This window comes from Dermochelys coriacea, chromosome 27, assembly GCF_009764565.3.
Source record: "Dermochelys coriacea isolate rDerCor1 chromosome 27, rDerCor1.pri.v4, whole genome shotgun sequence".
Lineage (NCBI taxonomy): Eukaryota > Metazoa > Chordata > Testudines > Dermochelyidae > Dermochelys > Dermochelys coriacea.
In genome coordinates, this window is record NC_050094.1 from 6092418 (window position 1) to 6108422 (window position 16005).

General features: G+C 45.1%; 1 protein-coding gene across 4 annotated transcripts in view; it reads left to right on the forward strand.

Moving 5' to 3' along the window:
• Positions 1–6436, forward strand: part of METTL2A (methyltransferase 2A, methylcytidine) — a 29909-nt gene extending 23473 nt beyond the window's left edge. For 2 of the 4 annotated variants that reach the window (XM_038385513.2, XM_038385512.2), the window contains one exon: positions 4327–4929. In XM_038385513.2, the coding sequence (XP_038241441.1) occupies positions 4327–4376 (50 nt within the window). In that variant the 3' untranslated portion in view covers positions 4377–4929. Of the gene's footprint in view, positions 1–434; positions 1479–4326; positions 4930–5704 lie in introns of those variants that run through there. The other 2 variants (XM_043503381.1, XM_043503380.1) reach the window with 2 other exon arrangements.
• Positions 6437–16005: the final 9569 nt, after the last annotated feature.

Genomic DNA, 16005 nt, shown 5'->3' on the forward strand with positions numbered 1-16005 from the left:
ATCATTGGCCTGCTAAACCCAGGGTTGTGAGTTCAGTCCTTGAGGGGGCCATTTAGGGATCTGGGACAAAATTTGGGATTGGTCTTGCTTTGAGCAGGGGAGTGGACTAGATGACCTCTTGAGGGCACTTCCAACCCTGATATTCTATTCTATGAAGAGATCCAGGTTCAATTCAGTCAAGCATGGGGCAAAAATAGCATGCTGTGATAGGTGTCAAAGTATAGACCAGAATAGACAATCATTTCTGATTGTGGACTTTCATGTGTATAGAGTGGAGAAGGTGGGGGAAATTCCATCAAGCCTATGTTTAATTATCAAGATCGGAAGAAGATGACCAAGTTTGGGGGGGACGGGGGAGGACTAGAGGGGATTTGGGATGCTTCCAAGTAGCTGCTGGCTTGTGACCCTCCTCCTCTCCATCTACCTTCCCCTAGAGCCTACCCCTCTCAGGATCTCTGTTGGAGAGAACTCAGCCTGACACCTTCCTAATGACTAGTTTTGGCTGACATTGCTGTGGGGAGAGGAGCCAGGGCTGTGCCTATGCAATCTGGTGCACCTCACATGCCATTCCACTCACAGCGCATATATTTTGATGGTGAGATGATCATGGGTACCTACATAGAAAGGAGATGTTAGCTCGTTAGGGTCTGTTTCATCTCACTGACAAAGATATAACAAAAACCTACGCCTGGAAGGGTGAAAGAGGAAGTAGAGAGAGAAGAATTTGCTCCTGGTCCCTTAGAAGTCAATGGGAGCTTTGTCATTGAGACAGGATTGGGTCCATTGGCTTGACTGTTGCTGGGAGAGCCTACAGGCATCATGATGACATCTCCTGCAGCCATCGTCATGTTTAGGAGCCGGCCCTGTTGATTCGTGACACTGCCACCACATAGCCAGCCTGTCCCTCTGCAATTGTCATTCCTAACTCTGTCAGGTGATGTGTTCCGAGGCTGAATACAGGTGTAAAGGTGACCCAGCAAGTCCCTTGGAGCCTCCCTTTGAGTGCTGTGCAAGTTGATGCTATTTTTGTGTTTAAAGTCAGACTCCAAAACAGTTCTTTGCAAATATCTGGTTAATGCTTGAGAGAACAGCTGGAAGGAAATCTCTTGTTAAAGGTGCTACAATCCTGCTCCTTCTGTTCAGGGTTGAGAGAACTTTAAACCACGTGGATGGAGGAGAAGACCAGACTCAAAATGCCTACTATTTCTATGGCAAAAAATGTATGGAGAAGGCATCTTTCCTTCACAGATATTTAGGCTTGGCAGGATTCAATTTTGAATGTTTATGATTTAGATTGATACTGAATTTTATGCATTTTTATCAATTTTCACAGTTGTGGGAAACTATGGGGGGTAAGACTATAGCAATTTAATGGCCACAGGCATTGAGATTCAAAAAGTTAAAGCTTTATAACTGTTAAAACACAAACTGTCAACCTCACATATCAAAATATACCAAGTAAAAACCCTTAAGTCAAACTCTAAGTTCTCAAACAGTATTTTTCTTTGTCTATCTTTAAATTTCAGTTATTATTAATGGAAATATTTTTTCGTGTGTGTATGTACAGTGAAATCATTTGCCAGTGTTTACTGATAAAGATCTAATCCTTCCAAGCCTACAGATGTTCTAAGTAGAAGAAAAAGCAAAAATCCAATTGTCCCTTTCCTTTACAGATCCCCTTTAAAGCCGAGGGATTGCCCCTTGCCATGGGATGGCCACATTGCTAAGCTATAGCCCTAAGAGAACTCCTCAGTATTTCAGGTTTCAGAGTAGAAGCCATGTTAGTCTGTATCCACAAAAAGAACAGGAGTACTTGTGGCACCTTAGAGACTAACAAATTTATTAGAGCATAAGCTTTCGTGGGCTACAGCCCACTTCATCGGATGCATAGAATGGAACATGTAGTAAGATATATATATATACACATACACAATCTCCTGTATGCCATCATGTGCCAGCAATGCCCCTCTGCCATGTACATTGGCCAAACCGGACAGTCTCTACGCAAAAGAATAAATGGACACAAATCTGACATCAGGAATCATAACATTCAAAAACTGGTAGGAGAACACTTCAGCGGCACTGCGATGGGTACCCGCATGGCCCCACAGTATGCCAACATTTTTATGGCTGACTTAGAACAACGCTTCCTCAGCTCTCGTCCCCTAATGCCCCTACTCTACTTGCGCTACATTGATGACATCTTCATCATCTGGACCCATGGAAAAGAAGCTCTTGAGGAATTCCACCATGATTTCAACAATTTCCATCCCACCATCAACCTCAGCCTGGACCAGTCCACACAAGAGATCCACTTCCTGGACACTACGGTGCTAATAAGCGATGGTCACATAAACACCACCCTATATCGGAAACCTACTGACCGCTATTCCTACCTACATGCCTCTAGCTTTCATCCAGATCATACCACTCGATCCATTGTCTACAGCCAAGCGCTACGATATAACCGCATTTGCTCCAACCCCTCAGACAGAGACAAACACCTACAAGATCTCTATCATGCATTCCTACAACTACAATACCCACCTGCTGAAGTGAAGAAACAGATTGACAGAGCCAGAAGAGTACCCAGAAGTCACCTACTACAGGACAGGCCCAACAAAGAAAACAACAGAACGCCACTAGCCATCACCTTCAGCCCCCAACTAAAACCTCTCCAACGCATCATCAAGGATCTACAACCTATCCTGAAGGACGAGCCATCGCTCTCTCAGATCTTGGGAGACAGACCAGTCCTTGCTTACAGACAGCCCCCCAATCTGAAGCAAATACTCACCAGCAACCACACACCACACAACAGAACCACTAACCCAGGAACCTATCCTTGCAACAAAGCTCGTTGCCAACTCTGTCCACATATCTATTCAGGGGATATCATCATAGGGCCTAATCACATCAGCCACACTATCAGAGGCTCGTTCACCTGCACATCTACCAATGTGATATATGCCATCATGTGCCAGCAATGCCCCTCTGCCATGTACATTGGCCAAACTGGACAGTCTCTACGTAAAAGAATGAATGGACACAAATCAGACGTCAAGAATTATAACATTCAAAAACCAGTTGGAGAACACTTCAATCTCTCTGGTCACTCGATCACAGACCTAAGAGTGGCTATACTTCAACAAAAAAGCTTCAAAAACAGACTCCAACGAGAGACTGCTGAATTGGAATTAATTTGCAAACTGGATACAATTAACTTAGGCTTGAATAGAGACTGGGAATGGATGAGTCATTACACAAAGTAAAACTATTTCCCCATGGTATTTCTCCCTCCCACCCCATCCCCCACTGTTCCTCTGATATTCTTGTTAACTGCTGGAATTAGCCTACCTGCTTGTCACCATGAAAGGTTTTCCTCCTTCCCCCCCCTGCTGTTGGTGATGGCTTATCTTAAGTGATCACTCTCCTTACAGTGTGTATGATAAACCCATTGTTTCTCTGTGTGTGTGTATATAAATCTCTCCTCTGTTTTTTCCACCAAATGCATCCGATGAAGTGAGCTGTAGCTCACGAAAGCTTATGCTGTAATAAATTTGTTAGTCTCTAAGGTGCCACAAGTACTCCTTTTTCTTTCTGGCCACTCAGTAAAAGATTTAAGGGTGACAGTTTTGCAACAGAAAAGCTTCAAAAACCGACTCCAAGGAGAAACTGTTGAGCTTGAATTAATATTCAAACTAGATACCATTAACTTGGGTTTGAATAAAGACTGGGAATGGCTGGGTCATTACACATATTGAATCTATTTCCTTAAGTTAAGTATCCTCACACCTTCTTGTCAACTGTCTAAATGGGCCATCTTGATTATCACTACAAAAGTTTTTTTTCTCCTGCTGATAATAGTTCAGCTTAACTAATAAGCCTCTCACAGTTTGTTTGTATGGTAACTTCCAACTTATCTGTATGTGTATATATTTTACTATATGTTCCATTCTATGCATCCGATGAAGTGGGCTGTAGCCCACAAAAGCTTATGCTCTAATAAATTTGTTAGTCTCTAAGGTGCAACAAGTATTCCTGTTCTCAGTATTTCAGTTAGCCTTTAAAAAAAATTGGCTACTGGACTTGGAAGAGGTTTTAATATTTATAGAGTAAGTGCTTTACAGTCATTGAATAAGACAGGTCTCTGCCCTGAGGAGCTTACAGGGGAATGGACAAAATACCTAGACAAAAGTGTCTGCTTGCAACTGAGACTGGAAGTATAAATGTCTGCTTTTAATGTAATGATTGCATCATTGCTTATAGGAGCTCCTTTTCCTCTGCGTCCTGGTGATGCTTGTCTTTTTATCTCATCCCATTCAGGAGATCAAGTCAGGTTTAGGAAAGAAGAATCCTGTAATTCTCCAGCATGACATTCCTCTGACTCTCGTCTAACCAACCCTGCCTTTGCTTAAATGTCGCCTTTCCAGAGACTGCTGGCACCTGAGCTAGTTTACTGCAGTCCCTCTTCCTCCCTCTCCCCCCCCCCCCCCGATCCCCAGAGGGAACTATTCCTCTCGGGGATAGTTTTATCTCCCTTGAAGGAGAGTTATTTACTGATGTAAACAAGCAGTATAATTGGGGGGAATTAAAGTAATTAGAAAAATTTCTTATTAATCACCCAAGGGTTTGTTGTAACTTAAGGAAGGCTATTTCTTTCATTATAAATTATTCATTTAAAGCTGATGGATCCCGTAAAAACAGTTCATACTCTTTTAAAAGAGATAAAATGAAGTTTCTTATGGTTATTCTACTAGCTAAAAGGCTCTTACCACATCTGTCTGGTTTTAACTTAAGCTTCATGCAAAAACTTGCAACCATGTAAGCATGCAGCCATGAATGTAGCTGTATTTTTTTTTAATCTTGTTTGTTCTGTTTTAGCATTTAAACAGGCACTTGGAATAAAAAAGTACTGGTTAAACATGATTTTGTTTTAGATGTTACTGGTCCATCAATGGCTATTAGCCAGGATGGGCAGGGATGGTGTCCCTAGTCTCGGTTTGCCAGAAGCTGGGAATGAGTGATGGGATGGATCACTTGATGATTACCTGTTCCATTCGTCCCTCTGGGGCACTTGGCAATTGACCACAGTTGGCAATTATTTAATCTCATGATTTCTGACAGCCTGACTCATGATTTTTGACCATTTTCAGTTGGCAGTATGATGTGAGCCAACAAACACATTTCACATGGACCTCCGCACAGCCACCACGTTTTAACAAATTTTGGTTGCCATTAACCTAGGTTGGATTCAAAGCTGTGACCTTGAGGTAAAAAGTCTCCAATGAGAGACTGCTCAATTGGAATTAATTTGCAAACTGGACACTATTAAATTAGGCTTGAATAAAGACTGGGAGTGGATGTGTCATTACACAAAGTAAAACTATTTCCCCATGTTTATTCCCCTCCCCCCCCCACTGTTCTTCAGACGTTCTTGTCAACTGCTGGAAATGGCCCACCTCGATTATCACTACAAAAGGTTTTTTTCTCTTCTGTTGGTAATAGCTCACCTTACCTGATCACTCTCGTTACAGTGTGTATGGTAACACTCATAGTTTCATGTTCCCTGTGTATATAAAATCGTCCTACTGTATTTTCTACTGCATGCATCCAATGAAGTGGGCTGTAGCTCACGAAAGCTAATGCTCAAATAAATTTGTTAGTCTCCAACGTGCCACAAGTAATCCTGTTCTTTTTGCGGATACAGACTAACACGGCTGCTACTCTGAAATCTACCCTATGGTTAATCCTATTGCTTCATGTTCAAAATGCATGAATGGAAAAGTATTTGGGGAGGACTCCATGAGTGCCTACTAAGCCAAACTCAAGGAGAGCGATATGGCTGTGAAGGATGGACCATCAAAGCTAGCAGACAGATGGACGTTTTTTCTGAAACACGTAACAAGTGACATATAAAGAATAGTACTGATGTCACAGAAGGCCCGTCGAAGAATACAGTGATTGCCATTGGGGAAGATCAAAAGGAGGCAAGAGCAATATTTGGAAGAGATCATCTGGAGAGATGGATGCTGCAAAAGAGAGGATTCTAGCAGAGAAAAAGATGGTGTAGAAAGGCTTACCTATCCTCTTGAGTGAGGACAGCATTTGATTGAGCATGTAGTTATTACACACATGTATAAATTTCCTATTGCTATAGTATCCAACCTTTACATCATCAAGAAAATACATTTATCCACATTAAGGAATATATATTCTGTGTCTCTCTCACCACTCAGTTCTTGTCCACCTTCCCCCAAACCATCAAAACCAGCTTCTTTATAAAGACCAGAACTGGGAGACTAGCCAACCTCTACAGTTCGTTAAAAACAAAAAACAGAGAGTTGAGTTTTGCCTCATATTCAGTTAGGAGATGGATGGGAAATGGTGCTCCTGTCCTATAAAACCATTTGAGATTTCAAAACATTTTCCCATCCCAAATCTGGATGAAAAGCTGAAATCTCAAAAATTGTTGCCAGCTGAAAATCTGGAGAAAAAAAAAATCTGTTTGGGTCAATCAGAATATTTTTGTTTTGGAGTAGCAGCCGTGTTAGTCTGTATTCGCAAAAAGAAAAGGAGTACTTGTGGCACCTTAGAGACTAACAAATTTATTAGAGCATAAGCTTTCATGAGCTGTAGCTCATGAAAGCTTATGCTTAAATAAATTTGTTAGTCTCTAAGGTGCCACAAGTACTCCTTTTCTTTTTGTTTTGATAATTTTGAAACATTTCATTTAGATTTCAACCGTTTTTACAATTTTTTTTTTACTTTCTAGTAATTTTAGCTTAATTCTAAACAAGAAGTCATTTAGAACCAGAAAACTGAAAATTTTCATTTAAAAAAGTCAAAAGGCACCATTTCAACAACTTTGACAGATTTTTCCAAAATAAAATTTCTAGTTTAAAAAAATCTGTTGAAACCTTTCCCCTAAAAAAGGTTTGGTGTTGATTAATTGGGTTTCTGATTTAAAAAAAAAAGTTTTGTTGAAAAATTCCCCACCAGCTCTATGCTCAGTCAGGAGCTGGCATTTTTCCAGCAGCAGCAAATGCCATCGCGGCTTGCCCATCAGTGAGAATGTCCAGGCACATACTATCACAAGGTCTTACCTTAGAACCCACAGTCTTATTAAACATTTGTTTTACAATAGCACCTGAAAGGCCCAAACAGGATGGGTGGGCAGAGTGATGTACTAAGATACAGAGTGAAGTTGTAAGCTTTCTAAGCAGAAACTCTTAACACCTAAACAGAGCAAGGATGGGGGGTGGGGTTATAACATACAAGCAAATGACCACTGGGATGAGTTGCACTGATGAAGCATTATACTGAAGGCAAGTGCTGTGATGAAGTGTAGGGAGAGGGTGTCTGATATAACTGAGTTGTAGGCTATGTCCACATTAGATAATTGTATTCAAAAAATTCCCACCGGAGTTACCTACTTCAGCTGTATGGGTGGGAATTCTGATGCAAAATTCCTTAGTGTCAGAGCACTGAGGGTTTTACAGATAGTAATCAACAGCCTGAATTACACTTGTAAGTGTTTTGAAGTCCGTGCAGAGCAGGAACCATGGCTGTCGTATGCAATTATCCATCCACCCTATCTAAAATGTGTCATGCCTCATTCTGCACTAGCTAAAGTTTCCGTGTGTCCTGCAAGAGAAGCCCCCAAATAGTGTGTGCTGCTATGGAGTAGTCTGGAGTTGGCAAAGACATGGATAGCCATGGTTTCGTCTGCATCAGAGAAGGAAAAGATGAAATCTTGTGGCCAAGAAAGGATGGTTGTGGCCCAATTGTGCCAGGTGCTGTACAAACACACAGAAAAGGACAATCCCTTGCCCTAAAGAGTTTCATCTTGCTCTCCAGTCTAACAGACAAGACATTAGCAGATGAGATGAACAGGTAAGTGGGGATAGGGGGTGTGGGAACATAGGGTCACAAGAACAGGATGTGTGCAATTCTTAGTCAATTGTGTGGTAATCACAGTTCACCACCTATTCATCTTGTCTGGCTTTACGCACAACAGGCCACAGAATTTCACTCGGTGCCTGCTCTGAGCCCAGTAACTTGTGGTTGATCTACAGCATAATCTTTTAGAAAAACATCCAGACTGGGTTTAAAGAATCTAACGGATGGAGTGTGGACCACATTCCTTGGTAAGCTGGTTCTGAACCCTGCTAGAAGAGCAGAGCAGTTGCTGACCTTGATGAAACAGAGAGCTAGGCCCAGATCTGCAAAGGAACTGAGACAGTGTGATGCTGAGCATTGCCATGACTAACTTTTAGGCACCTAGAAAATCACAGGAACAGCCCTGCAACCACAGAGCCTGAGTTAGGCGCCCAGGGTTCTATACAGTGAAAGGGGAGAGAGAGGCATCTTAGCCCTGGTCTACACTATGAGTTTAGCTCGAATTTAGCACCGTTAGATCGATTTAACCGTGCACCCGTTCACACGACCAAGCCTGTTTTGTCAAAGGGCTCTTAAAATCAATTTCTGTGTTCCTCCCCGGCGAGGGGAGTTGCGCTAAAATCTACCTCGCTGGGTCGAATTTGGGGTAGTGTGGACGCAATTTGATGATATTGGCCTCTGGGAGCTATCCCAGAGTGCTCCATTATGACCACTCTGGACAGCACTCTCAACTCAGATGCACTGGCCAGGTAGACAGGAAAAGCCCTGGGAACTTTTGAATTTCATTTCCTGTTTGGCCAGCGTGGCAAGCTGATCAGCACAGGTGACCATGGAGTCCCAGAATCGCAAAAGAGGTCCAGCATGGATTGAATGGGAGGTATTGGATCTGATTGCTGTATGAGGAAAAGAATCTGTGCAGGCAGAACTCCGTTCCAAAAGAGAAAATGCCAGTATATTTACCAAAATCTCCAAGGGCATGATGGACACAGGCTACAACAGGGACACACAGCAGTGCCACGTGAAAGTTAAGGAGCTGAGGCAAGCCTACCAAAAAACAAAGGATGCAAACGGTTGCTCGAGGGCAGAGCCTCATACATGCTGCTTCTATCATGAGCGCCCCTACCTGTTCCCCACCACTATCCGTGGACACCTGCAAGTGGGGAGTCTCACGCAACAGGGATGAGGATTTTGTGGATGAGGAGGAGGAGGAGGTTGAGGATAGCGCACAGCAGACAAGCCGAGAATCCCTTCTCCCCCGTAGCCAGGAACTGTTCATCACCCTGGAGCCAATACCCTTCTAACCCTCCCAAGGTGGGCTCCTGGATCATGAAGCCAGAGACGGGACCTCTGGTGAGTGTACCTTTTGTAAATATAATATAAGGTTTAAAAGCAAATGTGTTTAATAATTAATTTTCCCTGAAGACTTGGGTTGCATTCGTGGCCAGTATAGCTACTGGAAAAATCTGTTAACGTGTCTGAGGATGGAGCGGAAATCCTACAGGGACATCTCCATGAAGCTCTCCTGCAGGTACTCTAAAAGCCCTGGCAGAAGGTTTCTGGGGAGGTCAGCCTTATTCCGTCTTCCATGGTAGGACACTTTTACCATGCCAAGCCAGTAGCAAGTAGTCTGGAATCATTGCAGAACAAAGCATTGCAGCGAAGGGCCCGGGCTTTGGTGGCATTCAAGCAACATCTGTTCTTTATCTCTTTTGTGTTAGCCTCAGGAGAGTGATATCATTCATGGTCACCTGGTTCAAATATGGGAAATTTGTTTAAGGGGACATTCAGAGGTGCCCATTCCTGCTGGGCTGTTTGCCTTCGACTGAAAAGAAATCATCCCCGCTGTTAGCCACGCGGTGAGGGGAGACCCGTTCATGCTGAGCTGTTTGCGTTTGACTGACAGGGATCTTCCCTGATACTAGCCACATGGTGTAGGGGTGGGGGTGGGGGGTTTGAAGCGATCATCCCAGAGAATTGGGGGGGAGGGGTTGTGCTGCACATTCACCTAAAGCCACAGTCCCTCCTTTTAAATAGCCAACCCAATGGGCTTTGCTTGGTACGGGAAAGGAGGGCGCTGCTGTTTGAAACCGTTCCCAGGTGTTATGAAGGTTGAAGAAGCCAAAACCCTTTGCCTTACCATGGTTGCCTGCAAGCCGAATTCTGTTGCCCAGCCAAGCATGTGTGATGTCTCACACCAAACTGGCAGGCACTCAAAAAAGAAGCAAAATGTGACCTTGTATCAAAAGCACATGTGCTGTGTAATGTGAATCGCTTCATTCAGTGTGAAATAGTCTTCCCTTTGTTCTCTAAAATGTATCTTTTAAAATACTACTCTCCATTTTTTCCCCTCCTGCAGCTGCAAATGTTTCTATGCTCCCCCTATAATCTCCATCCCAGAGGCTAGTGCAGATTAGAAGGCGAAAAGAACGCACTCATGATGAAATGTTCTCAGAGCTCATGCAGTCCTCCCACACTGAAAGAGCTCAGCAGAATGCATGGAAGCAAACAATGGCAGAGACCAGGAAAGCGTTAAATGAACGCAATGAGAGGAGGGAGGAGCGCGATGAAAGGAGACAGGATGCAATACTGAGTCTAATGGGGGAGCAAACTGACATGCTCAGTCGTCTGGTGGAGCTGCAGGAAAGGCAACAGGAGCACAGACCACAGCTGCAGCCCCTGTATAACTGCCTGCCCTCCTCCCCAAGTTCCATATCCTCCTCACCCAGACAACCAACAATGCGGGGCGGGGAGGCTACCGCCACCCAGCCACTCCACCCCAGAGGATTGCCCAAGCAGCAGAAGGCTGGCATTCAATAAGTTTTGAACTGTAGTGTGGCCTTGTCCTTGCCTTGTCCCCTCATCCACCACCCCACCCGGTGCTTCCCTCTTCCCCCACCCCTCCCAGGTTACCTTGCGAGTTTTCCCCCTATTTGTATGATGAATTAATAAAGAATGCATGATTTTGAAACAATAATAACATTATTGCCTCTGAAAGTGGTGATTGAAGGGGGGAGGTCGGTTGGCTTACAGGGAAGTAGAGTCAACCAAGGGGGCAGGTTTTCATCAAAGAGAAACAAACAGAACTGTCGTACCGTAGCCTAGCCAGTCATGAAACTGGTTTTCAAAGGTTCTCTGATGTGCAGGGCACCCAGCTGTGCTCTTCTAATCGCCCTGGTGTCTGGCTGGGCGTAATTGGCCGCCAGGCAATTCGCCTCAACCTCCCACCCCGCCATAAACGTCTCCCCTTTACTCTCACAGATATTGTGGAGTGCACAGCAAGCAGCAATAACAATGGGAATATTGGTTTCGCTGAAGTCTAACCTAGTCAGTAAACTGTGCCAGCGCGCTTTTAAACATCCAAATGCACATTCTATCACCATTCTGCACTTGCTCAGCCTATAGTTGATCTGCTCCTTACTACTGTCCAGGGTACCTGCGTATGGCTTCATGAGCCATGGCATTAAGGGGTAGGCTGGGTCCCCAAGGATAACTATAGGCATTTCAACATCCCCAATGGTAATTTTCTGGTCTGGGAAATAAGTCCCTTCCTGCAGCTGTTCAAACAGACCAGAGTTCCTGAAGATGTGAGCGTCATGCACCTTTCCCAGCCATCCCACATTGATGTCGGTGAAACATCCCTTGTGATCCACCAGTGCTTGCAGCACCATTGAAAAGTACCCCATGCGGTTTACGTACTGGCTGTCAAGGTGGTCTGGTCCCAAGACAGGGATATGTGTTCCGTCTATTGCCCCACCAGAGTTAGGGAACCCCATTGCAGCAAAGCCATCCACTATGACCTGCACATTTCCCAGAGTCACTACCCTTGATAGCAGCAGCTCAGTGATTGTGTTGGCTACTTAGATCCACAGCAGCCCCCACAGTAGATTTGCCCACTCCAAATTGATTCCCGACTGACTGGTAGCTGTCTGGCATTGCAAGCTTCCAGAAGGCTATCGCCACTCGCTTATCAACTGTGAGGGCTGCTGTCATCTTGGTATTCTTGCGCTTCAGAGCAGGGGAAAGCAAGTCACAAAGTTCCATGAAAGTGCCCTTACACATGCGAAAGTTTCGCAGCCACTGGGAATCATCCCAGACCTGCAACACTGTGTGGTCCCACCAGTCTGTGCTTGTTTCCCAGGCCCAGAATCGGTGTTCCACGGCATGAACCTGCCCCATTACCACCATGATGTCCAAATTGCCAGAGTCCGTGCTTTGAGAGAAGTCTGTGTCCATGTCCTCATCACTATCGTGATCGCACTGTTGTCGTCTCCTTGCCTGCTTTTGCAGGTTCTGCACATACTGCAGGATAATGCGTGAGGTGTTTGCAGTGCTCACAACAGTAGCGGTGAGCTGAGTGGGCTCCATGCTTGCCGTGGTATGGCATCTGCAGGAGAGCAGAGTTGCAGCGGAAGCGGTAGATGACGACGGATGCCACGAGAATAGATATTTATACAAAACGACAAGAGGACCTGTGAGGTGAATTCATGGCACCAGGAGAGCAGAGTTGCAGCAGAAGTGGTGGAGGACGACGGCACCACGCACATTTCCTGAGGAAGAACACAAGTACCCGAGAGAACATGACAGAAAACATGGAGAAATTCACTATTGAGACAAGAGCAGCAGAGCAGAGTTGCAGCGGAACCGGTGGCTGATGACGACGGTTAGCAGTCCTACTGCACCGTCTGCTGACAGCAGTATGGCATCTGCATGGAAAAAAGGTGTGAAACGATTGTTTGCCATTGCTTTCACGAAGGGAGGGGCGACTGACGACATGTACCCAAAACCACTCGCGACAATGTTTTTGCCCCATCAGGCATTGGGATTTCTACTCAGAATTCAAATGGGCGGTGGAGACTGCGGTAACTGTGGGATAGCTACCCACAGTGCAACGCTCCAAAAGTCGACTGTAGCCACAGTACTATGGATGCACTCTGCCGACTTAATGCGCTTAGTGTGGACATATGCAATTGACTGTATAAAATCGATTTCTACAAATTGACTTCTGTGAGATCGACCTAATTTCGTAGTGTAGACATACCCTTAGACTGTGAGCCACAAGCCAGCATGTTATACAGGGAGATACCTAAGCTAGCCAACGGGAAATGCTGACCGAAGGGGATGTGCTAAGCCATGCCCCCTCTCAGAGGTAGATACAAAACTAGGAGGGAGTCCTTGCCTTATAACCCTTAGCCTGTGGCTAGGGTACCCCCTTTCTTCTGTGAGGGAGAAGGAATTTGAACAGGGCTTTGCCGCTTCTCAGATGAGTGCCCTAACTGCCAGGCAATGGGGTATTTTGATGTGAGGCTTCCTCAATCCCTCCTCCTATTGAAATTGTTCCCCTTTAATGAAAAATTGAATGACTAAATATTAATTGGGGCCGAGAAATAGTTAGAATGACTCTACAGTCTAGCAGTTGGAGCACTCACCTGAGAGGGGCTGCAGACTGTTCAAATTCCTTCTCCCTCTCAGGAGGAAGGGGGACTTGAACCAGGAGTCTCCCACCTACAAGGTGAGTACACTAGGCTAAAGGTTAGAAAGGAGCTCCTTCCTCTTGTTTTGTGTGAGCTCACCTGAGGTAGCTTCTGGGCACACCTACCACATTGGGTCCCTGCATATGACTTAGATGGCAAAATGCCTATCTTCCCCGCTTTGTGAATTGCACTGGGGCTTAAGCAGGAGACAGCTGTCTGGGCAACTAGCGTGAAGCAGGAGCGCACATGCCCAGAGCCAGAAACATGAGCGCCTAGGTTCCTTTTACTCCAAAAACTTAGGTACTGAGCAAGTTTAGGCGCCTACAGGTTTAGAACAACAGCCAAGCAGGAGTTTTGTGGATCACAGTGGTGCCTAACAGAACTTAGGAGTCTAAGTACCTTTGTGGATCACACCCACAGAGTGCACTCTTCCCCCAGGGGCTCCACATGTTGAACAAGCAATATGAAGACACTGAACCCTAAGAGGCTCCACAACTGAGGAAAAGCAGCACATGGAAGAAGAGCAATATCCTAAATCTCATCAAAGGAACGAGCAAAACCATACTGAAGTGACCACATACATCCCACTACATGACTCAAAGCTGCTGGTATAACTAAATAGCTTTATAGAGAGGTTATTGGATTCTGCTGGAGTTGGCCTGCTTATTTGATACAATTCTCTCTTGCTGATTTTAACTTTTCAAATGAAGTTTACTTATATAACTGAATATTAACTCCAAATGTCACTAAACTGTGGTCATTAGTTCTAATAATGTGGATGGCTTGAGAAATATAAGTACTACAGAAGTCTCTTTTTAAAAAAGAACTTTCAAAATAGTTTTTAGAGATCCCTGTCACTGTTTATGTCCCCATGGTGCATCTCTTGGTGGGAGGTGAAATTTTGCTTCTACTTCCTCAGATTGGATCTCCTGCTGTGAAATAGGTTAAAGCACAGGAAATGCAGTTTACGAGAAAAGACAGACATTTTCAAAGTGATTTGCAGAGCAAGTTCCCCCCTCCCTTCCTCAACTTACTAATTTTAACCTCTGTTAAATTAACCATTTTAAAATAAAATATTAGAAATTTCTTTACAGTGCTGCAGGTCCCTGCCTTTTCTTGTGCACTCAAATGGGATCTATCATGCCATGAGTCCTACTCTATATCATCAGATTTGCCAAACTGGCAGAGATTCCTGTTTGACTGTACATTTCTCTTTACTCTATTTGCAGTAAAACAAGTCTGACTTCAGTGACTGATCCTCCTTTGATATGCAGACATACTGACTAGAATACCTTTTCCATTACATTATGGTTTTGGAAGGCAAATCTTTTATCCAAAGCCCCAGCAACTTCCTTTCCCGTCCTTAATCCACGCCTGCCTCCACTTGGACAGGCATGGCCACTTCCTTTCTGAAACCTCCCCCGCCCTCCCAATTTGTTTGCTTTTCAGAAAGCTGATTCAGCCTTAAAGCAAAGAGAGTTGCTATGCCTTTCAGTGGCACTTTACATTCTCTCTGATGATGCCCCCAGGATTTGGAAGAAAAGGGAATAAGAACAAACTACAAGGTAATCCACCACAGTAACCAGACTAGTCCTTTTAATGTTGGAGTTTAGCAAGAGGCAATTGCCAGAGCAAGCCCCTGGCTTCAAAAGTGCAAGGAAAGACTACAGTTAACATAAAGTCACTTTGTTTTCTTCAACTGCCCAGCCTGCTTTTTTATGTGCAATATCCGTATTTAATCAGAAGCTTGTCAAAGAGATTTAAGAAACGGGTAATCGGGGTGGAGGCATGCTTGTTTTCTGATGTCTTTCTCTCAATTTCTCAGAGGCGCAATGATTGGAAGGTTAGGGATGTTCTGTATATAAACCCTTCCCTAAAGGCCCCTTTGCTCCTCACCAGGAGGGAGTCATACGGTGGGGAAGAGGTGACTGGCTTTGCAAACAAGGTCCCTTGTTGCTCAGGAAGAGGGAGGAATTCCCTCTGGGTGGAGATGAAGAGGAATTTTCCCTTCACGCCACAGGGAGTTGAGAGGAAAGCAGGGAAAGTGGATTCGTGCTGATCATCCTTCGGCATCAGCTCGTCTCCTCCCTCTGTGCCTGGTCTGTTGCTGCCAGTGCTCATTGAAAGCCCCCTCTTGGCTGGGGGAGCAAGGCATCCTACCCCTGAATGTTAAGCATATCAGCCACCTGCTTTGCCCCCCAGCAGCAGTCTTGCAGTTCATTGGAGAGTGAAACACCCTGGGTGGGTGTAAATCTTCACCAATCCCCTCCCTTCTGCACTAATCCAATTCTGCTGACCCCCAGCCCCAACACTCCCCATGCACGCGGGTCCCCTTCCACACAGCATCCAGAGATCTTCATCCCAGACACTAGCTCCTTCCCTTGGGGCAGGCACTAACCTCTCACCCTACCGAACCCCTCCTCCATGATGTAGCCCCTCCCCTCTACACTTGCCCCACTGCTCCTATTAGGTGCCCTGGCCCCCCATGCACTCTCCCCTCCACCTGCACAAACCCCTCCCCCCTCTCAGCCCCATGCACTGGCCCCTCCCAGCCCCCCATTAGCCCCTCCCCTTCCTGCATTCACCTCCCCACCCCAGGCACTGGCCCCTCCCACCACTGACCTCCCCTCCC